Here is a 26,641-nt window from a genome sequence, read left to right on the forward strand (position 1 = left end):
TCAGCACACTGGGTGAGGATAGCAACACAGCACACAACCTCAGAGGAACCTGTCACAACTTTTAACAGTCAAGGTAGGTGATCTGGTTTAGAGGCATGCAGGCATTAATTTTTTGCTAACATAAAGAAGATAAACCACAAATAAGATTCATAACCTCAGCAGTTAAAGCAAAAAGTCCTAACAAGGAATGAAAAAGGCCAAGAAGAAAAGATTGATTATTGCAAGATGAAGGAAAAGTTCTAGTGATTCAGGTTGGACACAGTATTGCAAATCAGGAAATTAATATATTTGCAATTATTCCTAAGAATTAGGGTTCTGCACCTTCTAGGAGCACAGAACTTGCTGCAGAATATAGCCAGGGCTGCAGAATTGTGTTTGAGAATCTTAGGCCTGGTCCACACTTAAAAACTTAGATTGACCTAGATCAGGGTTTCCCAACCTATGGGTCGGGACACAAACATGGGTCACCATTACATTTCTAAGGGGTTGCCAGCTGGGCTGGGCAGCTCCACAGATGGCTATTAAGAAGCCATTCACACTCCTGAAGTGGGTCTCAACTTCTTAATTTGATTAACAGCCACCAGGCAGTTAAGCCAATCAATTAAATTGAGAACCATTTCAGCTGCAGGTCAGAGAACTGCATACCTGAGGAGCAGGGCCCAGCTCAGGTGAGTCTGAGGTTGGGCCTGAGTCAGGGTTGGGAGGGTGGGCAGAGCTGATCAGCTCTCTGGCTTCCAGCCCCTGCAGGAGATGGGGTCGCCACAGACCCTAGCAGCGTTCCTGCAGCTGGTGCTGCCGGCTGGGGTTCCGCATCCCAGCCACCTTCCAACTGCAGGGGTTGGGGCTCTCCCTGCAGCTGGGCAACTGGCACAGATGGCCAGAGCACCAGGCCCCAGCCGGCTTCCAGCTGTGGGGGTCCCTGTGCATCCCCTACCTCCCTCCAGCCTGTGAGTGATTCCTAGCCCCGAGCGAGATACCCTTAGCCCCCTCCAGCCATTGAGTGTGACTCTCCTAGCCCAAGTGTGACTCCCCTAGCCCCCTCTAGCCCCTGATTGTGACTCCCCAAGCCCCTGATTGTGGGGTCTAAGCCAGGGGGAGCAGTTTGGGAATGAGTGCCTTTCCACCCCCACAACTCTAACTACAGTAAATGTAGTGTTATTATTTTATTAATATATTTTCCCTTTTCTATGAAATAACTATTATAAATATATAAACATGAGGGGGTACAATTTTATACTCTTGCCTCAGGCACAAAATTAGCTAGTTATGGCTCTGCTCCCCCCACAACCCCACTGGTTTTGAACTGCTTTGGGTCACCAAGTCTTTTTGAATTGTCAAAATGGGTCCCCATCTGGAAAAGGCTGGGAATGGCTAACCTAGATACATCATTCAGGGCTGTAAAAAATTTCACACCTGAAGCACTATAGATATGTCAATCAAACCTCCAGTATAGGTCTGGCTAAGTCCACGTCAAATTCTTCTATTCACCCAGCTATCACTTATCAGGGAGGTGGATTAGCTACACTGAAGGAAAAACCCCTTCTGGAAATGTAGGAAGCCTCTCCAGTGGTTCTTAGGTAGTGGGCGGGATCCCAAAGGGAGGCAGGACCCCATTTTAATGGGGTTACTAGGGCTGGACTTAGACTTGCTAGGGCCCAGGGTCAAAACTGAAGCTTGAGAGCTCCAGTCTTGGGCGGCCGGGCTAAAATTGTGGGCTGTCTGCTGGGGCTGTAGTCTTGGGCTTCATCTTTGTTTCCCCACTGACAGTAGTGAAGTTCACTCTACTCAGGCCAGCAGGTCAAGCTTCAGTTCCCCTCATGGAGTTGTGTAGTAATTTCTGTTGTCAGAAGGTGGTCATGGTGCAATGAAGGTTCAGAACCCCTGCTCTCTACTACAGTGGCATAAGTTGCAGTGCTGTAGGTATTCTGGTACAGCTGCTTTAGTGTAGATGTGGGCTGTGCTTCAATTTTTAATTAGGTTTATAACTTTCATAGATAGGAAGAAAACCTTTCACCACTGCCTCCCTGACATCATGAAACAGTAGCTCTGAGACACATGAACTGCCACATTCATCTCAATGGGATGTTAATTTTGAAGCCTGAGAAGGTTAAATGTGAACACTGGATGTGATTTTCAAAGGGGCCTAAAGAATTTATTGGTTTTATTACCATTAAAATCTTTAACAGGAATTGAGTGTCTGACACCCTTGGACGTCATTAAAAATCCCAGTCACTGTTAACTATTTCACTGCTGGGCACTTTAGCAAAAACATTCAATTAATATATTTATCCCACAATCCCCAACTTTGTTCTGTAGATATCAAAATGTTCAGCTTCCATTACCTCAACTTCTATAATACAAAACAAAAACAGCAGAAATGAAGCACTCTAAAGACTAACAAAATGATTTATTTGGTGATGAGCTTTCATGGGACAGAACCACTTCATCAGATCAATCTCATTCCAATACAGACTGACATTTATAAGTACAGAGGAGCAAAAAAAAAATATGCTGGGCTGCTTTGTTTTGTTGGAGTACAGACTAACACAGCTACCTCTCTGTTACTGTTCTACAATACAGTTACTTTTGAGAATTCAGAAATCTTTGCCATACCAAACCTCAAAATATTGATAATAAAGTGAATGTATGCAGTATCAAAACAAACCAGCCACACTGGTTACTCAACTGACTGCATTATTAACATTTAACTCAAAGCAAACCTCCATTTTGAATTTAAATGAAGCTGTTGAAGAATTTCCAGTCTGTCACACAAGAGTGTGCAGATGTCAGGGAGCTCCCTACAGAATTTAATTTCCCCTCATCATACAGTACTGGAGCCTTGGCAATATCCACTCAGAAAGCCACTTAAATAACAGAAAATGTGTTTGCCTAGTAAGATGGACTTGAATTTTGAAAGAATAAGGGAAAGTAGGATTCCCAATAAACAATCATTTTTCTGAGTGAGAAACACTAAAAGAAAGCAATTATAGTGGCAGTGTATCAGTATGGTTCCTAAACTGTGCTCTATGGCACATTTATTGGTGGCCTGTAGACAGCTGGATTATCACATGGTGCTAACTCTTACATTGCTTGTATTGGTGTCCATGGACATCACAGTAAAGGATAGGTTGGAAATAAGGATCTGCATCCAAGCATATGCTAGCCACAAACATAATGAAGATATCTTGGAGCTGGGAGGAAAGAATGAAGCAGATTGGTAGCAGGTTTCTTTTTTACCCGATCAGCTTGATTAAATCACAAAGAAAGCATATGTGGGGGAGGAGGAGGTGGAGGAGGAGGAGGAAAGGATGAGACAAGGAAAGAAAGAAGCATGCACATGGGAACAGAAAAGAGGGGTAAAGAGAGCAGTAAAAGCAGACAATGTGATAACTTGAAAAACTACTTATTGCATAATCGAAAATATAGAAGTAACTATTCCTTTACGTAGTATAGTTTTTCCAATTGTGAAACCTACACTGATGGAGTGATTACATTTTAACATAAATTTTTATAGAAAATGCCACTAAAAATATTTTTCTGACTTGGAAAAGTATGCCAGCATGATAAATCTAAGTAGTACAAGCACAATGCAACAACGTTTGTATAATAGTTACAGAAAGATTATAATCTCAATTTGCACATAAATAACTGTAATAAAATTCTGTCCAAGCATTCTCTGCGGCACTACTTACAGATGTTCATATTTTGCCCAGTTACACATTCAGATTTTCCATTAAACACCGATATTAATGTTACAGATGAAAAGTTGTTCCCACCTCTATTTCACATTGCTTCAATCCTGTAATAATTAAAATATGTTTTCCTGAAAGTAAGATTGAAGCAATTCTGTACATACCCTTGATCACCAGTATGACAGGCAAAGAAAGAAAGCATTCAACAAGTGACTTTCCTTACCTTCAGCACAGCGATGAATGGTACAAAGTTAGTCCTCTGAAGCCCATTTTTATAGAGGTCTGAAAGAGAAAACTGGTACTAGTTTTGCTACTTAGCCTTTCCCCTTAATAACAATGCCAGCTTGTCTTTTAATCTGGCAAATGAAGCTCTATGCCGTTAGAGGGATAAAGGAATGAAAGGGAATTGAAATTGATTTCTATTCTTTTGCTGCATGAAATTCATTACAAAAAAAAGAGCAGAACCCAAGAAAATCTCAAAAGGGATTCAGTGAAATTAGATTTAAATCTCTAATTAAAACTCGGTGATTTTAACAGAGGAGATTTAAAACCTTTGTACAGTAAGCTCTTTCATATCTGTCATTCTATCATCCAGAACTCTTAAATAACCGGCATTTTAACCATCAGTAAATTTTAGTTATTTTCCGTAAGTATAGTATAGTGAAAGTAAATACAAATAAATACAGAAACTACAGTATAAGTTTACAGTGTACAATACTACTGGTGGTAAAAAAAAAAAAAGTATTCTGTACTTTTGTTTGTTTCTTAATATGTAATCTTCTTTTTCCTTTAGTGTTACGATTTTCCAAGTATACCTCTCTATTATCAGAATATTTCAATAGCCGGCAACCTCCCAGTCCCAGGGCTAACGAATATGAAAAAGTTTAATGTATTAAAAACAAGCTCAAAAAATAACTGGATATGTTATGTATCAATCTCTGAAATTATAAAGCCAAAATAGGCAAACACTTAACCTTGAGGTTTTTAAAAAAAGATTTGAACTAAGAAGAAATAATGCCATTTGCCAGAGTTGGTAATGTCTTCCTTCTGTTGATTAGGGTTACTCCCTTCATCTTCTAGTAATTCCCATCACATATTTTGAAGTCAAGAAAATACTATTTGATTTGTAGGCAAATAATAAAATACTACCAATAAATACATGACCTTTGAAAAAGACTTATTTTATGAGAAATATCAATGATTAAAATGTAACTGGTAAAACAGAATCTTCATATATAATAGAAAGTTCTCTTTTCTGGAAACTATGTAACTGCATGGACAGGATGAATAGTTCCATTACAGTTTTACCATCATACAATATGATGTGCTATTCTACTTCATTAGTACAAGTCTCCATCTGACTTCCAAGTCATCACACTTGATAACAGAACAGGTCAACAGAAGAATGTAGACTCCCTGTTACTATTGTGCTCCTAAACTCCCCTGACTCTAACACAGACCATATCAGATGATTATAATACAAGTATTTTTATCACTAAATGTTTGTAAACTTTGATTTCCTCACACACACACAAACACACACACACACACAATTTCCTCATATACACAATAGAAAAATATAAATATGTAAAAATCTAAATTTACAAATTGACAAAGTAAGAAGAATGCTTGACAAATCAAGAGAGAACTGATGAAGTGATTTATGGGAAATAGAACAGTAAGACTATGTCTACGCTTGCCCCCTTCTTTGAAGGGGACATGGTAATCAGCCTGATGGGAGGATACTAATGAAGTGCTGCGATGAAAAATGCAGCACTTCCTTAGGCTAATTCTCCCCCACAGAAACTTTGAAGCATCAAACTTCGAAGTGCCGGCGTGTCGTGTAGCTGCGGGTACTTCGAAGTCCCCGTGCTACTTCAAAGTGCCTCTACTCAACAAAATTTTGAGGAGTAAAGGCACTTCGAAGTGCCGGCGTGTCGTGTAGCTGCAGGTACTCCAAAGTCCCCGTGCTACCTCGAAGTTTGATGCTTCAAAGTTGCCATGGGGGAGAATTAGCCTAATGAAGTGCTGCATATTCACTGCAGCACTTTCTTAGTAATCTCCCATCACCCTGATTACCGAGCTCCCTTCGAAGTTGGGGGCAACTGTAGACAAGCCTTAAGACTGTGCTTACAAGCAATCTGGATAAAAGTGAATCAGATTCTGAAACTTAATTACTAACAAAGTCGTGCACAGTCATGCACCACTTTTCTCAGGTTTCTAACAATTATGGCGAATTACACAAATTTTTATAGCGAGCAATAAGGTTAAAAGAATGCAAGTTTACAGGTACAAACACTGAGCATTAAAATTATTTTGCAATATAAATAATTACGTTGTTTATATTAACTCATCTATGGATTAAGAACGTCTGTAGGGGTCGAATTTTTACGGCTTTATTTTTCCATTTGGGGAGAATAAAGAGAATGTGATAAGTGGATTTTGGCAGAGGAGTGGAGTTTGGATTTCAGAAATCACACCTTGACATGTTCCAGAGGGACAGCAGTAAATACACTCATCCCTTACTCTATGAGCATAATTGGTTACCAACTTGCTGCTCATAGGCAGAAACTCATAAGAGGGACACTAAATTCCTATTAAATTACATGTTAAAGTCTCTCATTAGTTATGAGGGCTCCTAACTTGGGGAAGGAGCAGCAGCAGGTGGCGCTGCTTTTAAAAGGTAAGTGAACCTTGGGATGGGGAGTGTTAAAGGCTGGTGGTAGTTTGAGGCTTTGAGCAGGAGGGAGGGTTAAAATCTGGTGGGGGGGGTTCAGGTTTGGGGTCGGCGGGAGGGGGTTGGACTGTGGGGCCGCGGGGGGGTCAGGAGGCAGGGGGGTCCGATTGACACGGTTTAGGGTTGCAGGGCCATGGGTGGATGTAGGGGAGGGAATCAGTCTTCGGGGCTGTGGGGGTCAGGCAGAAGGGGGGTCTGCTGTGGACTGGTAAGGGGGCTTGGCTGCTGGGATGTGGAGGATACAGGCGGCGGGGGGGTGGGTCCTGGCTGCGGGTCCACAAAGGATACAGGCGGTGGGGTGGGGTCTGGGCACGGGAGTTACAGGCAGCGGGTTGGGGGTCAGGCCACGGGGCTGTCAAGCTGCAGGGCTGCGGGGGGGGGGAGGGTCAGGCCGTGGGGCTGGCGGGGGTGTCGGACTGTGGGGGTACAGCCTGCGGAAAGGTCAGGCTATAGGGCTGGTAAGGGGGTCTGGCTGCCGTGGTTTAAGGCTGGGGAGGTGAGTGAATAAGGTCCCGAGCGTTGGAGAGTTGTCTGGCTGCCTCCTGTTCATAGTTTGACTTATTCATAATGAAAACAGCACCACCTCTGTCAGCTGGTTTGATTATAATGTCTGGGTTATTTTTCAGACTCTGGACAGCATAGCATTCAGTATAGTTGAGCTGTAGTAGCCAGACAACTCTCCAACACCACATTTTACAGACCGCTCTCCTCTGATCCCACTTTGGAATTCCAAAAGAAATTACAACAACTACTTAATGAACTCCCTGCTGCTACTTGGGACCTTATTCACTCAGACACAACATCTGAGCATCATCCTCGATTATTCTATTTACTTCCCAAAATCCACAAACCTGGGAACCCTGGACGCCCTATCATTTTGGGTATTGGCACCCTTACCACCGGACTATCCATTTATGTGGATTCTCTCCTCAAACCCTATGTCACCAACACTCCCAGCTATCTCTGAGATACTACTGACTTCCTGAGGAAATTACAAAACATCGGAAAAGTTCCTGACAACACCATCCTTGCCACCATGGATGTAGAGGCTCTGTACACTAATATTCCACACGAAGACGGATAACAAGCGATCAGGAATACCATCCCTGATGTCACCACAGCCAGTCAGGTGTCTGACCTCTGTAACTTTGTTCTCACCCACAATTATTTCCAATTTGGGGACAATTTATACCTCCAGATTAGTGGAACTGTTACAGGCACCCGCATGGCCCCACAATATGCTAATATATTTATGGCTGACCTGGAACAATGATTCCTCAGCTCTCGTCCCCTATTAACCTTCCTCAGATTACAATACACCGATGACATCTTTATGATTTGGACCCATGGTACAGAGACTCTAGAAGAATGCCACAGAGACTTTAACAATCTGCTCCCCACCATCAACTTATGCCTCCATTACTCCACGTGAGAGATACATTTCCTGGACATTACAGTACAAATCAAGGATGGCCTGATTGGTACCACACTCCACCCGAAACCAACTGATCACTATACTTACCCATACGCTTCTAGCTTCCATCCTGCACACACAACTAGATCCATTGTTTACAGTCAAGCCCTTAGGTACAATCACATTTGCTCTGATCCTACTGACAGAGACTGAAAACTACAAGATCTGTACCAAATATTCATAAACCTGAACTACTCACCAGGAGAAATAAAAGAACAAATGGACAGGGCCAGACAAATACCCAGAGACCAGCTACTCCAAGATAGGCCCAAAAAAGTCAAGAACAGAACACTACTGGACTACAGATACCAACTCAAACCACTGCAACGCATTATTGAAGACCTACAACCTATCTTTAATCAGGATGCCACACTCCGGAAGGCCCTAGGTGACAGGCCTATTCTCTCCTACAGACAACCTCCCAACCTTACGAGGATTCTCACCAACAGCCACAGACTATACCACAGGAATACCAGTCCTGGGACTTTTCCTTGCAACAAAGCCCACTGCCAGCTTTGTCCACATATCTATTCTGGAGATACCATCACTGGACCTAACCAGGTTATTCACAGAATCACGGGCACATTTTCATGTTCCTCAACTAACATCATATATGGCATCATGTACCAACAACGCCCACATGCTTTGTACATTGGACAGACTTTAAACTCTTAGACAAAGAGTTAATGGGCACAAAACAGACATAAAAACACTCCTGATCCACAGACCAGTCAGCCGACATTTTAATAGAGTGGGCCATTCCGTTAATGACTGAAGAGTTTGTGTGTTACTGAAGAGGAATTTTCACACTACTTTGGAAAGAGAGGCTGCTGAACTCTCTTTTATATTCAAATTCAACATATTAACACGTGGCTTGAACTGGGATGAGAATTTTCTGGGTCATTATAGGGGCTCTTTTGCAAACATGGCTTAATCTAATTCTTGACTCGCCCCCACCCCCACCCCTCTACTCTCTGATTTGCTCACCTTGACATTTTTTTTTCTGATTTGTCAACCTTGATTACTATTTTCGTTCTCTGTGCCTTAAATATTGAGTCTGTTCTGGTCTGGCTATGGTCTGAAGAAGTGGGTCTGTCTCACAAAAGCTCACCTTATAAATTACTGTGTTAGTCTTTAAAGTGCTACTTTACTGCTTTTTTGTTTTGATAGTATGTATACTAGCACAGCTTTCTCTCTGTTATGAGAGCTAGTGTGAGTATAAGTTCACAAGCAGGGGAATTCACATTCTGAGCTTATAGCATAGAAAACATAGCTGTTGGTAAACACAAGCCCAAAAATCACCACCATGAGCAACACAAGTCACACTGACTTAAAGCAGTGTCTGCACTATGCTATGTCAGTGGGAGATGCTCTCTCATTGACGTAGCATGTCTTTACCAGATGTGCTGCAGCAGCATGACTGTAGCATAAGTGGTGAACACAGGCCCAAAGCCTAAGAATGGGGAGGGACAAAACAATTACTCATTCTCTTTCCCTTCTGCTGGCCAGGCTCTGCCTGTGGTCATGAACTCATTCAACCTTGAGGAAGTTTCTCTACTGTAGCGATATGAAAGGTTAGAAACATCACTTACAGGGACTGTAGAAGGAAGAAAAAAAAATGGGAATGAGGGAGAGAGAAGAGGGAATAGGACCCAGAATGTACCTGGTCTTTCATATATAAGAGAAGACTGGAAGGTGTCTGGATGGCATGGAAGGAATACCACAGATTTTTAAACCTAGAGATTTCATCACCATTAAATTTCAATAAATGTAAAGTGACTTTCATAAGACGTGTTAATTTCACTGTTCTGTATCATACTGGGAGCACATTTGTTTTTACCTTCAGGTGGCCTATTGGATGTTGCCACAACGACAACCCCGTTTTGGAAGAGATTTTCAAAAAGCTGCTTCAGAATCATGGCGTCAGCAATGTCAGTGACCTGTGGAAGACAACACAGTTGTTTGTATTGCTTTCAACTTCTGCCATAATAGATCTGCAAATGATTTCATAGTCAGAAAAAAATAGCTTGTTAGTAAAATCCTGGAGAAGGATTCTAATTATTGTGGCGGGGGGAGGTGGGGGAGATAATTAATAAGCAGAGAAAGCATGGCAATCTTTTAAAACTTGCCTGCTCTTTATTGCTGAACCCCATCATTTCTTTACCAATTGTGAAATGATTCCATGTTAACTTCTATTACAAAACTACAGGTGGAAGACACAGAAAACAGATCTAAACATTTCAAAGAGGCCTAATTAATCAGAACCAACATGAAAAACAGAAGATAAAGAAAGAAAACACACACCAGCTGTTTTACATTTCTATTACCTTTCTAGCAAAGGTTGGTAGGGTGACTTTAAATGGTCATGAGACTTTAGAAAATAGGACAAGTAGCCAACTACACATAATCAGCTGCTGTAGAAAATAGAACGATACGACATAGATACTATTGTGTGATTGCTGCACAAAACAATTCAACAGATGGCCCATCACAAAAATAAGCAATTTCATTGTTCTTTTTAAGTGCCTTCTATTACTGTCCATGAATAATCAAAAGGCACTGCAGTCACTTCCAGCACAGTCAGCCTCTTCTAACCTTCAGACAAAACATTCACTTAAAAACATGAAAGAAACTGGGCGCTGCAATTAATACTGAAAAAAATTAACAACAAGCAGCAAAGTGAAAATTTTCGGACAATTTACTGAGGTTAGTTTGAACTGTGTGGTACCTAGAAACTGACACTATAAACTTGCAGCATACATAATGAGTCAAAATGGAGAAAAATGTGATAAACTTTTCTGAATAAAATTAAAATTGGATACATGCCTGCTGATTGGGTTGGGTCAGAGGGAAGAAGGCAACTTCCCTGTAGCCTGGCAATTCAAATGGGTGCAAGGCTGCTGACAGGAGGTAGCTAGGTTGACAAGAGAGTTCTCCAATTGACCTAATGTTGTCTATACCAAAGCTTAGGTCAGTACATCTACATCTCTCAGAGATGTTAATTTTTGAATTCCTAGTGCAGACTAGGCCTTAATCTACATTAGAAAATGTTTGCCAGTATAGCTATACAGTAAACCTTCGATTTAATGGACTAATGGGGGGAAGGGGTGTCCATTAATGCTGAAAGTCTGTTATATCCAAATGGTTATACTGTATGATGATGCACTGACCTTTCTAGCCCATAACATACTCCTGTCCTCTGTCTCCACTTCGCCTCAGAACTCATCTCCCTCTCCCAATTACCAGGAGAGGAGCTGAATGCCAGCCTGGCTCCTTCCACCTCCTGCAGCTCTCAGCGCTGCAGCTCCTCCAGCCCCCAGCTCCAAGCTGCCTGAGAGAAAGTAGAGCGTGACCACCCTCGGCCTGCCAGTGGACAGCAGCCTCTGACACCGTGGCTGCTGTTCAGCACCATTACAGGCAGCGGCAGCTGGGCGCCAACATGCTCCATGAGCAGGGAGCAGGGGGAGGAGAACTCCTGTGCCCTGCCACAGCCCACACCAGCTCCTCTGATCCTGCTGGCCCCAGCCACTACGGTGGCCCCTCCAGCTCTGTCAGCCTCAGCCGTTTTGGCAGCTCCCTCAGCCCCAACAGCAGCTCTGGTGAGTCCCCAGCATTTATGGGGTGGGGGTTGGGGGCTGGCAGACAGAGTCTGTTATGTGTGGGTCTTTTATATTGAGAGTTTACTGCACTGGCAAACCCTCCTAGTGCAGATGCACCTTATACTGGACAGAGTACTTTTGTTCATATAACTCCTATCATTCCCCAAACAAAATGAACTATGCCAGCAAGGCTACGTCTACACTAGCCCTTTCTTTTCAAAAGGGGCATGGCAACGAGCGAGGTCAGAAGATGACAATGAGGCGCTGCCATCGATATGCAGCACCTCATTAGCGTAATGGAAGCTGCGATGAATTGAAAGTGCCTTTTTCGAATCACGCGCTGCCCATGTAGACAGGGGCCTTTCAAAAGGACCTCCCAGTTTTTGAAAGCCCCTTATTCCTAAAACCAAATAGGAAGAAGGGGCTTTCGAAGATGGTGGGGGTGGTTCTTTCAAAAGGCCCCCATCTACACAGGCAGCCCGTGATTTGAAAGCGGCCCTTTCGAATTGCCATGGCTGCCATTATGCTAATGAGGAGCTGAATATTCATGGAAGTGCCTTATTAGCATCTTCTGACCTCGCTCATTACCATGCCCCTTTCGAAAAGAAGGAGCTAGTGTAGACATAGCCCAAAAGCCCTTCTTTGCCAACATAACTGTGCTACAGTAGTTTTTTTCCGTACCAGAAATAACCACCATTACTACACACAAAAGTTTAAGTGTACACATGGTTTAAAGTTTTGGGAGTTTGAGGGTTAAGTAGCTGAAACCACTACAACTTCCATTCAGCCCACCAATTTGTGAAGGAAAAAAATGGAGAAAGAAGGAAAGTGCTAGGCTTTGTCTACAATAGCACTTTTTTCAACAAAACTTTTGGTGGTCAGGGCTATGAAACCTCCCCCTCCCCACAACCTAAGTTTCACTGACAAAAGTGCCAGCATGGGCTGCACTCTATTGGTGGGATGTGTTTTCCCATGAACACAGCTGCCACCGCTCACTGGGAGTGGCTTTATTATAAAGGAAGGAGAACTCTCTCCCATCAGCACAGAGCAGCTACACAGAAGACCTTACAGATGCATGGCTGCCATGGTACTCCTGTACAACAATAAGGTCCGCAGTACAGATATAGCCTTGGACCCTGCCCCTGACAGCTAGTTTGGAGACAACAGGAAAAAGCTTAAATCGAGCCAGTTTTCTCCTTCCTTGTGATCCATCTTTGGGCAGTCATTCAGCTGGTTTTACATTTAGGACTGTTTTGGTTTTTTTTACATTTTCTTTGCTTCCTAAACAATATGTCATTTTATAAGTTCAGTAACGCACTTCATAGAGTGCATGTGTCATCCAGGAACCCTCTGATGTGTTCAGACGAGTTACTGTATTTCTATTACGGTATGCATGTATCTGCTGAGGAACATATGTCAGCTACCAATGTTTTCTTGAAGGGTCTTCTGAATTATTAAAACCTCAGAAACTCCTAGGCTATGTCTACCCTAGCACAAATCTTCGAAATGGTCATACAAATGGCCATTTCAAAGATTACTAATGAGGCACTGAAATACATATTCAGTGCCTCATTAGCATGCCGAGGTCCGTGGCTCTTCGAAATTGCCACTTTTCGCTCCTGCACGGCTCATCCAAACAGGGGCCCTTTTCGAAAGGACCCCGCCAACTTTGAAATCCCCTTATTCCGATCAGGTTCAAAGTTGGTGAGATCCTTTCAAAAAGGACCCCTGTCTGGACGAGCTGCGGCCGGCGGCATGCTAATGAGGCTAATGATCACTGTTAAATTTAGTTTGTGCAAACTCAAACAAACAGATGTTTCTTTTCAACTGTGAGAATGCCAGTGTTATTTCTGATAAGAATTTGGAACACAATTTTAATTTTTTAAAAAAATTGGAGTTTATTGTGTCAACAAAATTCAGGAATTGGATTTGGAAAACTATTCTATAAATTGTTCTACAACAAACTTTGCTTTTACACAAGAATATTCTGCCACATAAGTGTGTAATTAAAAAAACAGTATCTAATGGAAGGCTGAAGAGAATTATAAATAACATTTATGTACACTCCAGTGCAAATGTTTACAAAGAATTAAAAGAAAGTAATGAATCAAAGCCCGTTACTGAGTTATTATTTGATGTTACAGAATTTTAGTGTTTTTGGCTTACCAGAATAAATTAACTTTTGAAAGCTATCTAATTAGTAAGGCAAGAGTCATTTTGTGTACTGGGGTGCCAATTTATTTTCTTTTGATCTTGTACAGCTTTGGAAGGGAAAGATAATTTTACAGTGCAAGCAAGGAGAAGACAATAACTGAAGCATTCTCATAGCTCAGGTTTTTTCTGTACCCAGCATTCATTACAACCAGGAACAAAAGAGAAGGCTACAAATTACCAATAAGGAGAGTCTGCTAATGGAGAGAATGGAGAAATTTCATTAGCATTTAAGAGAAAAGATTTTTATGACCTAGTGCTGCTTTCCATTATGACTCACTTAAGTAAAAAAGAAAAAAATCGAATAGTTAATTTACATGTGTAAGTGCTTGAGACTCAGTCATCCACTGATTGGTACTGCTCCATATAATGAATGACAAACATAAGCATGTATTATCAGTAATTAGTATTAGCACAAAAATAAGAGCCTAGTTTTTTATTAGAGGCTTTTAATAGCTTTCCTGGCTTGTAAAAACTGGCTGAACTGTAGTTCCTTTTTACACCCACGTGATACTGAATAGTATTTAAATACTACCTCTATGTGATCATTCTGCTTACCAAAAAGTAGGTATTCTATTTTCATTACCATTGCTATCTACCACAGATACTACAAAATTACTTGTGTATAGAATTATTTTGAGCATTCAACAAAGTAAACCCCAGATTTTATAAACCAACCAATAGGATACTGAAAAGCAGCAAAATTATATTATAAATGGCTTAAGTCTCAGGATTCCACATTTATGGACATCTATTAAAGGAGTATACTGTTTATGTGAATGCAAAAAGGATGGGTTGTTTAACATTTATCATAAGCGTTAATGACAAAAGATTAGAAAGAAATGATACCACTTATTAATCTAGGCACATGCATCTCATATTAAGATGGATCAAGCTTTCAGAAACATCTAATTCATAAAGCATGCTCTGAAGCTTAACTGAGGCATTAGCACAGTGAAACTCATACAGTATTTGCAAATCTCCACTTTAAAATACCTGAATTATTTCAGTGAAGAACTTGAGGAAATAGTAAGTAGAATAAGTCAGTAGATTCTGAAATACTTTTCTAAGTCACTTAGGCTGTGTCTACATGAGCCCCCTCCTTTTGGAAGGAGCATGTTAATGAGGGAGTTTGAAAGATGTTAATGAGGTGCTACCATTAATATGCAGTGCCTCATTAGCATAATAGCAGCCACAGCATTTTGAAAGTGCCACTTTCGAATTGCGCACCACCCGTGTAGCCAGGGGCCTTTTGAAACAGCCCTGTAGTCTTTGAAAGCCCCTTCTTCCCAAAACAAAGGGGGAGAAGGGGCTTTCAAAAACTGGGGGTTGTTTCAAAAGGCCCCCAGCTACACGGGCAGTGCACGATTCAAAAGCAGCACTTTCGAATTGCTGCGGCTGCCATTATGCTAATGAGGCACTGCATATTCATGAAAACACCTCATTAGCATCTTGCAAATTCCCTCATTAACATTCCCGTTTCGAAAGGGACAGACTCATGTAGACACAACCTTAGTGAATAAATTATTTTAATTCTATATTTGTCTGTTTCCCAGCCCCGACTCCTATAACCTCTAGCATGACTTACTCCAGGATGACAAATTAGCTCAAATTTGTTAAGGTCAATTTTGTAGCACCCAATTTTGTGACTTCAAGACTGTATGTCTACAGTAGCACATGCAGTAAATGGAGCATGTCCCCATTAAGGTTCGCAGCTTTGACTTTTGTTAGCAATGCATTAAAGGTACCTATCTCAGTTCCTGCTGCCCCCTTACATTGTGGGTTAAGCTCCCAGTGTCTGATGGGCCAAAAAAGTGCTGCGGGTTGTTCTGGGTGTGTGTCGTCAGCCTCCCATAGTGCACTTCTCTTCTCCCCCTCCCCTTGGAAAGCAGAAAGCGTTTCAATGCCTTTTTTTCATATCCATTCAGACACCATTGCAAGGCTAGCAAGGAAACCATCCAGATTCAAATTATCATGGCAAGTATTGTGAGTACCTCCTGCATTGTTCTGCATTATGTGCAGAACCTAAGCAGCCTTCAGAGCAACGAAACTCTGAGGGGGACATGGACATACATGAATGTGAAACACTGGAGAGGAAGAACACGGAGATGCTGGCTGCACTTAGTGCTTGGAAAAAATGCAGCACCATTTCTAGTGCTGTGAAACCAGCTCAGACTGGCAAGGCCACGTTGTTTTGCAGGTATGGGATGATCAGCAGTGGCTACAAAACTTCTGCCTGTGTAAGGTCACTTCCATGAAACTTTGCAAATTGCTTTCCCCTACCTTGAAGCTGCTCTGACAGTTCAGAAGTGAGTGGCAATAGCTCTGTGGAAGCTTGCAACATCAGACAGCTACTTGTCAGTGGACAGTTAATTTGGAGTGAGCAGATTTACAACAGGAGCTGCCATCATCCAGGTAGTCAAAGCAATCAACATCCTTTTGCTACGAAAGAGAGCGACTCTGGGAAATGTGAAGGACATAGAAGATGGTTTTGCTGTGATAGGATCCCTAACTCAGCAGAGTGATAGATGGAATGCATACCCCAATGTTGACACCAGACCATGCTGCCACAGACTACACAAGGGTACATATGCAAGGGATACTTCATAGCGTTGCAGGGGTTGGTGGATTGCAAGGGTCATTTCACCAACATCAATTAACTGTGCCCTGCCCATGAGGGCAGTTTGCATGTGCTCTAGGAACATATCTTCCTATGTTCATTTTCTCCTTTGGATCTGGATCTGATTTATGTGATTTTGACTTATGTGTTACTTGGATCAACGCAAGTCAAAATCAGCAAGTGGAGTCATCCAGGTGGTGCAGTGCTCTGCCTGCCAGCTCTGGCTCCAGGCTTCCCCCAAGCTGGGGGAGCTGGGGAGCAGCTGCGCCACCTTGACAGTCTGTCCCTCAGCCACTCGCAGGAGCTGAGAAACTGACCAGCACTGCTTCACTTGGGTCTGGGCTCCCTGCTGCTCACGGCAGCAAGGAGCCAGGCACAACCAGGATGGGGGCCCATCCCAACTTATGAAAATTTTGACTTATGTGTGGCTGCTCAGGCATGCAAGCTACGTGTAAGTTGGGGGGTTACTGCACTCTACATGAGAAGTTTTGCAACAAAGGAATTTAAGGGAAGAGCCTCTGTGGCAAACAGTAGGAAATAGTTATGTGCAAGAACTAATTTTGGCTTTTATGTATCCTCTGTGCAGCAGAGATTTACACAGAGCTGTTACAGGACTGCTTGACTCAGTTTGCTTCCAATCATGGTGAGGCAGAGCTTAGTGCCTGCTTTCAAGCCTGTAATTCCAAAAGCAGTTTCTGCAGCTGTAAATGCTGCTGGTGTAGGAGCAGGCATAGTGGCTTTCGGGGCTGTGGCAGTGGCAGTTATCACATGCTTCCCCTCCTTGCTTTGCCGGGGCCTTGAGATGGTCCCTTCCACTAGGTCATTGGGGAAAGGAAGGAATGGGGGTTGCAGACATGGCAGCACAGCTTGTACTATTGCAGATGTCTCTCCCTTGTGGCTGCCACGTGCTTACCCACCTTGCCTGGGACAGTGAAAATTTCCATTCCCCCAGAAGCCCATCGAGGAGAGTAGGCATGGCAGTGCGGCTTGTGCTTTTGAAGGTCTCTCTCTCTCTCTCTCTGTCTCTATCTCTCACAGTTGCTGTGTACTTCTCCTCACCTCTCTGCTAGAACAGCAAAAGTTTCCCTTTTCCCTAGAAGCCCATGGAACAGAAGGAGGTGGTCCAGACATGGCAGAGCAGCTTGTGCTATGACAACTTAATGCTCCTTCCCTGGCTTTCTCTGGGTTGCAGAAGAGAGATGTTTAGCATAGCACACAGTGATAAGGAACTGATGCAGATTGAATGTGGACAGAAGACTGGTTGGTATGCTGCACAGCTCTGTGGTGCAATGATGCCGGATTACTTACTGCTGGCTTTGGGTGGAAAGGTGACCTACTGAGGTGGTCAGAATAAGGCAGGCATCCTGCAAAACCTCATGAGAAGAAGTAAAGAGTACCTGTCTTGAGAGCTTTATAGAAATGTGCATGGAGGATTGGTGCTCTGTCCCCAGACATGTTAAGAAGCTGTTCCAGGGGGACTATGCTGTGTAAGTACAGCACCTGCCACAGATCACCCAGTTGCCTTAACCCACTTGTAGCACGACTAAAATTGAGAACTCACCAGAAGTGCTCTCCCTGCCACAAGGGTCCATCTGCAAAATGTCGTGGGAGGAGGGGATGAGATCCAAAGGTAAAAAAATGTTCCTAGCTGTTGGTGAGATTAGCTGCTCCACTCACCTACTGATCATTGTCCTCCTCCTCCTCTTCCTCATCCACCATGTCTTTCCTGCTGTTTTCAGAGGCTGCCTAAGGCATCTCTTGTAAGGTATCCGCAGACTGTCTGGGGACAACAATTGGGTCCCGCCCCCCCCTACAATCCCATGCAGATGCTCATAGAAGTGGCATGTTTGCAGTGGTGACCCAGAATGCCCATTTGTTTCCTTTGCCTCCTGATACACCTGCCTGAGCTCCTTTGTTTTCATGCGGCATTGCTGAGTGTCCATGTTGAATCCTTTTTCCACCATGCCCTGTGAGATCTTGACATAGATGTCTACATTTCTTCTGCTGCTTCATAGTTCTGCCACCACAGATTCATCCCCCTCCTCCTCCTCTCTGCACACTCCCACACACACATAGCAATAAGGTCCTAGATCTCCTGCTTGCTCAACGCTGGAGCTTGTCTGTGACTCTAGGAATTCATGGCCAGATGTGCTGCTTAGATGTACTGCCTCCTCAGCTTGCCACACTGGCCAAACAGGAAATGAAATTCAAACTTTCCCAGACCAAGATAAATGTGAGTCAACTGTGTGATAGTGTTTCAAAAGAGCAAACATCATTGTGTAAGCCAGAGTGTTGCAAGCAGAACATGAAAAGTAATTTTTCCACACTACTCTGCACTGATTAGGCCTCAGCTGGAGTAGTGTGTCCAGTTTTGGGCATCACATTTCAGCAAAGATGTGGACAAATTGGAGAAGGCCCAGAAAAGAGAAAAAAAAAAGATTAAAAGCCTAAAAAACATAACCTATGAGAGAAGATTGAAATAACTGTGTTTGTTTAGAAAAGATAAAACTGAGACGGGACATGGTAACAGTTTCCAAGTACCTAAAAAGTTGTTACAAGGAGGAGGGAGAGAAATTATTCTTAACCTGTGATGACATGCCAAGAAGCAATGATCCTAAGCTGCAGCAAGGGGGGTTTAGGTTGGACATTAGGAAAAAATTCCATACAGTCAGGGTGGTTAAGCACAGGAATAAATTGCCTATGGAGGTAGTGGAATCTCCATCATTGGAGATTTTTAGGAGCAGGTTAAACAAACCCCTGTCAGGGGTGATCTAGATAGCACTTGGTCTTGCCATGGGTGCAGGGTACTGGACAGGATGACTTCTCAAGATTACTTTTAGTTCTGTAGTTTTATGGCTCTATTCTATGATTCTATATTTAAGGTAAAATATGAAATAAAACTTCAAATGTTTTCTTGAAGCCAGGAAACAATCTCTAATTACTTCTGTCATGAATGAAGGCATGGAAAAGGTTAACAGAAAGCTCTCAGCAGGGAGTTGTTAGGTAAGCCAAAGCAAGGAAGGGAAACTTTTTTGAACTGAGAACAATTGCAGTCTGAGGGGTCTGCGTGACTGCAGCAGGGACAGAGAGAGAAATGTTTTCTCCGAAGCAGTTGGAATGAATCCAGTAAATATACTGACTGTCTCAAAATCAGCCATAGGTATGTAAGTAGAAGGGAAATCTGTAGTTAGACGTGATCAGGTTATGGTTATTTTGAATTTGGTGTGGACTAACCTTTTCTTTTAGGTACTTTGGTTAATTACTTGGTTTTTCCCCTGTAACTGGTAAGATGACTCCCAGGGAAGTAATTCTCTGTGCTGCAACCAGTATGACTGTTATTTTCCCTTGTTTTGTGAATAAATTACTTTTTTTCTAAAGCAAATGATTTGTTTCCTGTGTTCTGAGAAGAGTCTGTGTATGTTCAAGCCTTAGCCTAAAAGGCCATGTACCAGACTACAGTCCTTTGTGCCTAAACTCTGTCTTGAGGGAGGATTATGAGTCTGGTTTACCCAATAGGGAGATATCCCAGGTATGTCTTCTTGTGTTAAAGGGTTTTTTCCTCACTTGGGTGATGGCAGTCTACCACTGGGTCAGGGAATCAGTGACCTTGGGGAGATTTTTAAAGCAGAGACTTTTATAGGCAAGGTGGTTAAGCTTTTGTGGGATCTCATTTTCTGCACTCGGAGTGTGGGGTAGGGAACAGACCTGGCAACTTACTTACCTGAAATTCATCAAAACACAACAGGCAGGCTCCCTCACTTATTTCCTCAGCTACTGGAGCTATTGGATCATAAGACTTGGCCATTAATCCTGGTTTCCTTTTTGGCAAGCTCTGTTTAAGACGATGTATTCCTGAAGTGAATAAAATAGAGAAATAAATGGTGGAAGTGTTGCATTTAACTCTGTGGAATATATAAAGTAATAGTGCACACACCAGTAGTTTAGATACAAAAATAAAAACCCTTGTGCATTATGATTTTAGAAGGCACACTGAGTAATCATTTAACCTTTTAATGTAAATTTCTAAAGCCTCACAGATTCAGTAACTTATGTTTTCTTGTTTACAAATAAAGTAAAGTACTGCACTGTAGCCACAAGGATGCCTGCTTGTACATAGTACTTGGTCCTGCCATAGGTACAGGGAACTGGATATCAGTACTTTTTAAAAAATGTTATGTCTATCCTACCATTGCTTCAAAAAACTTTGATATTGTGATTGGTACTCTCTCATTTTATCTTGCTTCAAATTTATTACTTTGATTCAGTTGCATTTTTTTGATTTCACCCACTGTCTCCTAGTCTATGATCTAATAATCAGAATACTGAAAGCATTTACTCCATTTCCCTTGAGCATGTTTACCACCTCTGATATAGCAGAGAAGCCAATCCCTATGGTTTAATAACAGGAAAGTGGTAAGATATTAACGATTGTACAAAACAAATATTACAGTACAAAAAAGTACTATGAAAAGTTAGAGAATATGTTCTATGGATATATTTAAGATAAAGTGAACTTTTGGAAAAGGAAGGCCCTGTAGATGGGAGGGTAGCTTTATGAGAAATAGACATAAAGGAACACACAGAGAAGAGATATTGTCACTGTAGAACATATTTATTAGATTTCCCGGATATGGATCACCACTAAGTACAAAATTGGTCACTTAATCACAGGAAGTTATTGCTGTCTTGGAGTAGATACAGCCTAGGGTCCCAAAGATGGCAGATTTTTATATCTGAAGATGTTAAGCTTTGAGAAAAAGTTTAGGGACACTCTCATTGGAAAAGGGGAGACTAAACAAAAAAATAATTACATTTGGTTTTGGCGAATAGTTCCAATGACGACCATTAGCCAAGATGGTCAGGGACACAACCCCATGGTTTGGGTGTCTGTAAATCTCCAAGTGCCAGAAAAGAACTGGCTGACAGTGGTGGATCATTCTAAATTGCTCTGTTCCTTTAATTTCCTCTGAAATATCTGTTACTGGCCACTGCTAGAGACAAGATGCTGGACTAGGAGAACCTTTTGCCTGACCCAGTATATCTGTTCTTATTAGGTTAACTATGCAATCTGATCTTTATAATAGAAAAGATACGCTGGCTAGAAACATTCCTACTCAGAGGTTGGGAAAGGAAAGAGGAAGAACAAGGGTGGCAATGAATGAGGCAAATGATTATTTAGTAAAGCATACATAGATCTTGACAGACTTTTTCAGATCGTTTAGTCCCTCTTCCCACCATTTTGAAAAAATTGCTCCAGTCATCCTTAAAAGATCCCTAGCTGACATATGGTTAATCTAGGCCCTAAATAACTCGAGTAATGGCAATTCCATTACCATTTGCAGAAGCTTGTCTCATTGTTGCCTGTTCATAGAGCTCAAATTTACACTGACTCCTGTCCTCTCCTAACACTCCTTTTCTTATGTGTAAAGTTGTTTTTCCTGAAGGCAGAAGGTGTGACAAGCCCTCCCTACTCCACATTGATCTTTCCTTGCAAACTTATAGCTGAGTGGTTTGAGCATGGGTCTGCTAAACACAGGCTTGTGAGTTCAATCCTTCAGGAGGCCATTTAGGGATTGGGGCAAATAAATATCAGGGATGGTGCTTGGCTCTGCCAAGAGGGCAGGGGACTGGACTAGATGACCTCCTGAGGTCCCTTCCAGTTCTAGGAGATGTATATCTCCCATTTAGAAAAACAAACAAGCAATTTTGCTTGCTCTTTTTCTTAAATTATTGTACCCTCAGTTGAACACAGTATGCCAAATGAGTACCAAATCATTTAACTGCTGATTTAGCACAAAATACATTTTTGGACACCATCACATTATTTATCTGATTCAATGTGAAATTCACTGTTAGCATCTATGTTTTTTCCAAATGGAGTGTTAGTTAATTGACAAATTACAAATTTTTAATTGATGGGTTAACTTAATCCTGACTATACAGCTCACCTCATATTACATTATTTTTGAGTGGCTATTCCTACAGCTATACTGAAATAACAGACGTTTCAAACTGCTGTAATAAACATATTTTTGAATAATTCTGTAAACTAAAGTTAAATTAGCTCCTGTATTTAGAAGAATAAAATAAGGTTGCTTTATAGATTATACACCTCAATGCAAGTCATATAAATATCAGAATATTTACACTTACTTTTGTGTACATCTAGCATGAAACCATGAAAATGGACTCTCTTTTTCCTCTCTACAGCTATATGAGAATAAAATATGTCCATCACCATTGTCTTTCCTGTGCCTTCAAATAGAAAACAAACAGACCCAACAGGTAGTTAATTTAAAAACAGTATGTACTGATTACAGTAATGATTGTTCATTAGCTTTGAACTAATGAAACTATACTCTTCTGCTGAGCAGTAAAATGTTTGCTTGTTTGCAAAGATTATATTTTGTGCTAAAATAACTAGGATGAAAGTTGTATTTCACTTTATAAAGGACAAATTCTTGGGGAAAGAAAGAAAAAAACTGACATTTTGAGCCAACAAGGGGCCCTATCGTCCACCTCTGAAAGATTTCAAATATTTTCTTATTCCAAGGCGTTTTCATGATATATTGATGTGACTGAACTACAATCTTCATCTCTCTGCCTTCTTCCTCTTACTTATCCAATATTTAAGAATATGGGTAATTTAGAAAATAACAGGTCACAGACAAAAAATTTTCATCCAGATAGAAATCTGAGAGCAGTTTTAATATTGTTTCATATTCTAAAAGAAACAAATCTGACAAGTTCATTAAAATACATAACTTGTTATACCAAAAAGTAAAAGACAAAATACCTATCGTCTGATTCTATTTTATTAACTCCAAATGAATTGCAAATAAATTCTCTTCCCATACTGATAATAAAGTCTCCCCTGGCTTTTTTTCTCAACCCCCAGGTTGAGGAGACAAAATCATCATTTACTGGGGCCTTAACTGCTAACCCCGCAGCATTCTTCAGCAGTCCTTCTAGCAGCCTTTCCCTTGCCTTTCTGGGGTGAGAGAAATCCACAGGTAGAAGTCCTCCCCTTGCTGCTGTCTTCTGCTTTATAAGGCCTACATTCCTTCCCTTGCACTGGACCCTGCTCGCTCTGATTTGGAAACCCTGTGACACTTTCAGTGAGACAAGACTTCTATTGAAATCTTTACCAAAACTTACCAACATCTCCATATATGTAAAGACCTTTCGGGGGGTTGCTTTTTGCAAAGAGCTGAAAAAAAGGAGACAAGGGGGGGATCATTTTACATAAACACAGTGTGCAATTAATGCAAGCCTACTGCTGAGGGAAAGAAATCAGGTGGCTGGATTTACGTAACTGAGTACTGCTACCAGAAAAAATATAAAGAGAAGTTACTCACCTGTGTAGTAACGATGGTTCTTCGAGATGTGTCCCCGTGGGTGCTCCACAGTAGGTGTCGGGCTCACCCCGGCGCCGCAGCTCAGAAAATCTTCAGCAGTCTCCGTTGGGTCGCGCATGCGCCGATGCGTCGGCTCTTCGCGTGCTTACGGTCACGTGCGCGATCCGGTCCCCGCCAGTTCCTGATCAACCGCTCTGGACGCCCCTGAAAACACACAACCAGAGCTCCGAAGTGGGGAGGAACGGGTGGGTAGTGGAGCACCCACGGGGACACATCTCGAAGAACCATCGTTACTACACAGGTGAGTAACTTCTCTTTCTTCTTCGAGTGGTCCCCGTGGGTGCTCCACAGTAGGTGACTACCCAGCAGTAACCCCCCTCGAAAAAGGAGGTGGGTACCCAGTTTATGCGCAGCTTGCCCGTGAAAGGACTGCTGTCGACAGGTGTGTATCCTCATCAAGCATCCTGTGCATGGCATAGTGCTTGGCGAAGGTGTGATAGGAAGACCATGTCGCCGCTCTGCAGATATCTCTCAGCGCGATGCCTTTGAAGAAGGCTGTTGACGCCGCCATTGCCCTAGTAGAGTGGGCTCTTGGCGGAACTGGCAGAGGAGTCTTGCGAATCTCGTAACACAGTCTTATGCAAGACACAATGTGATTTGAAATCCTCTGTGAAGATAGCGCTTCTCCTTTTGACCTGGATGCAATGGACACCAGGAGTCTGTCCGTTTTCCGGAAATGTTTAGTTCTATCGATGTAGAAGGCCAGTGCTCTTCTTACGTCAAGTAAGTGCAACCGTGCCTCTTCATTTAAGTTGTGAGGCTTAGGATAGAACGAGGGCAGCACTATTGGTTCGTTGATGTGAATGTCTGAAGAGACCTTCGGAACGAAGGCTGCGTGTAATCGTAAGACCACCGCTTCTTTTGAGAAAATCGTGCAGGGTGGTGTGGACATTATGGCCGCGAGCTTGCTCACTCTGCGAGCTGACGTGATTGCCAGGAGGAAAAGTCGTCTTAATAGTAAGTAGTCGAAGGGGGAGCGTAGCCAATGGTTCAAAGGGCGGTCCCGAGAGGGTGTGTAGAACTAGGTCTAAACTCCATGACAGTGGTATTGGTTTCCGAGGCGGGTACAGGTTCACCAACCCCTTTAGGGAACGCGAGACAACAGGATGGGCAAATGTGGTAGATCCATCCTTTTCATGCCGAAACGCTGATATAGCCGCCAGATGCACCTTTATAGAGGATAGCGAAAGTCCATTTTGTTTGAGTTGTAGCAAATAATCCAGAATCGTAGGTATGGTGGCGTCCTGGGGTATTAGTTGCCTGGAGGAACACCATTCGGAAAAACGCAACCATTTGTGCTGATAAGTCTTTCTGGTAGAGGTTCTCCAACTACATTCAAGGACTTGTTGTACTCCCTCTGAGCATGTAGTCTCTAGGGCGCTTAGCCATGGATTAGCCAGGCTTGTAGCCGAAGTCTCTTTGGGTGTGGGTGCAGTATTGACCCCCGAGCCTGAGAGAGGATGTCCGGTACTGTTGGTAGGAGAAATGGCTGATGCTGAGCCATGCGCAAGAGCAACGGGAACCACTGTTGTCGGTCCCATGTTGGGACTATGAGTATCATGCGTGCTTTCTCCCTTCTGGTCTTCTCCAAGACCTTGTGTATAAGTGTCATGGGAAGGAACGCATAAAGTAGAAGGCCCTTCCATGGGATCATGAAGGCGTCGCCCAAAGACCCCTGTCTCATGCCCGCTCTGGAGCGGTATTGGGGACATCACTTGTTTTCTCAGGTGGCAAACAAGTCGATTTTGGGAAAACCCCATCTGCGGAACACTTGGTGGAGTAGATCTGGACGGATCTGCCACTCGTGAGTGGGCGCAAAGTGTCTGCTGAGTTGGTCTGCCTTGACGTTGTGGATCCCCGGTAGGTATGAGGCCTTTAGAGTTATATTGTTGGTGATGCACCAGTTCCAGAGCTGGACTGCCTCCGCGCAAAGCATACGAGACCTGGCTCCCCCCTGTCGGTTTATATAAAACATGGTGGTGGTGTTGTCGGTATTCACGCCGACTACTTTTCCGCACATATAATTGAGAAAGTGCCTGCACGCATTGAACACTGCCCTGAGCTCTAATATGTTTATGTGCAATGTCTTCTCCGTGGGGGACCATAATCCTTGAGTGGTTTTGTCGTCCATGTGAGCCCCCCATCCCATGTGGGAGGCATCTGTTGTAATGAACGCCGTGATTTGTGGTTGGCGGAAGGGCACCCCTGTCAGGAGATTCCTGGGGTTTCCCCACCATGTTAGCAAGCTTCGTGCCTCTGTTGTAAGTGACACTCTCTTGTGAACGTTGTGGATTGAGGGTTTGTATACTGTTGCCAACCAATGCTGCAATCCTCGCATATGCAGCCTGGCGTTTTGCACCACAAACGTGGTGGTTGCCATATGCCCCAACAGTTGCAAGCACGTGAGAACTGGAACAGTGGGGCTGTACGTTAGTAGTTGTACGAGAGATTCGATGGCACGGAAACGTGCCTCGGGTAAATACACCCTTGATGTGACTGAGTCTATCCGAGCCCCTATAAACTCTATATTTTGTGTGGGGTCGGTCTTTGATTTTGAGAAATTGATGATGAGGCCCAGTGAGGTAAATGTGTTTGTGGTGATGTGTATCATCAGTAGTACCTCCTCCCAGGAGGTCCCCTTTAACAGGCAATCGTCCAGGTACGGGAAAATGAAAACTCCCTGTCTGTGTAGGTATGCCGACACCATCGCTAAGGTCTTGGTGAAAACTCTGGGTGCTGAAGAGAGTCCGAATGGGAGGACTCTGTACTGGAAATGATCTGTACCCACAAGGAACCGGAGGAAGCGCCTGTGGGCTGGATGAATCGCAATATGAAAATACGCGTCCTGCAAGTCGAGGGCCGCAAACCAATCGCCTTGGTCTAGTGCCGT

General features: G+C 42.8%; 1 protein-coding gene across 1 annotated transcript in view; it reads right to left on the bottom strand.

Annotated features, from left to right (window-relative positions):
• The window catches only part of AFG1L (AFG1 like ATPase), a 124,665-nt gene that overhangs the window by 63,696 nt on the left and 34,328 nt on the right, over nt 1–26,641 (bottom strand). The window contains exons 3-7 of the mRNA XM_074988827.1: nt 23,492–23,543; nt 22,487–22,588; nt 20,055–20,185; nt 9,744–9,843; nt 3,916–3,974 (exon numbers count right to left, since the gene is read on the bottom strand). Coding sequence (XP_074844928.1) covers nt 3,916–3,974; nt 9,744–9,843; nt 20,055–20,185; nt 22,487–22,588; nt 23,492–23,543 — 444 coding nt within the window. The remainder of the gene's footprint in view (nt 1–3,915; nt 3,975–9,743; nt 9,844–20,054; nt 20,186–22,486; nt 22,589–23,491; nt 23,544–26,641) is intronic.

Source organism: Carettochelys insculpta, chromosome 3, assembly GCF_033958435.1.
Source record: "Carettochelys insculpta isolate YL-2023 chromosome 3, ASM3395843v1, whole genome shotgun sequence".
Classification (NCBI taxonomy): Eukaryota; Metazoa; Chordata; order Testudines; family Carettochelyidae; genus Carettochelys; species Carettochelys insculpta.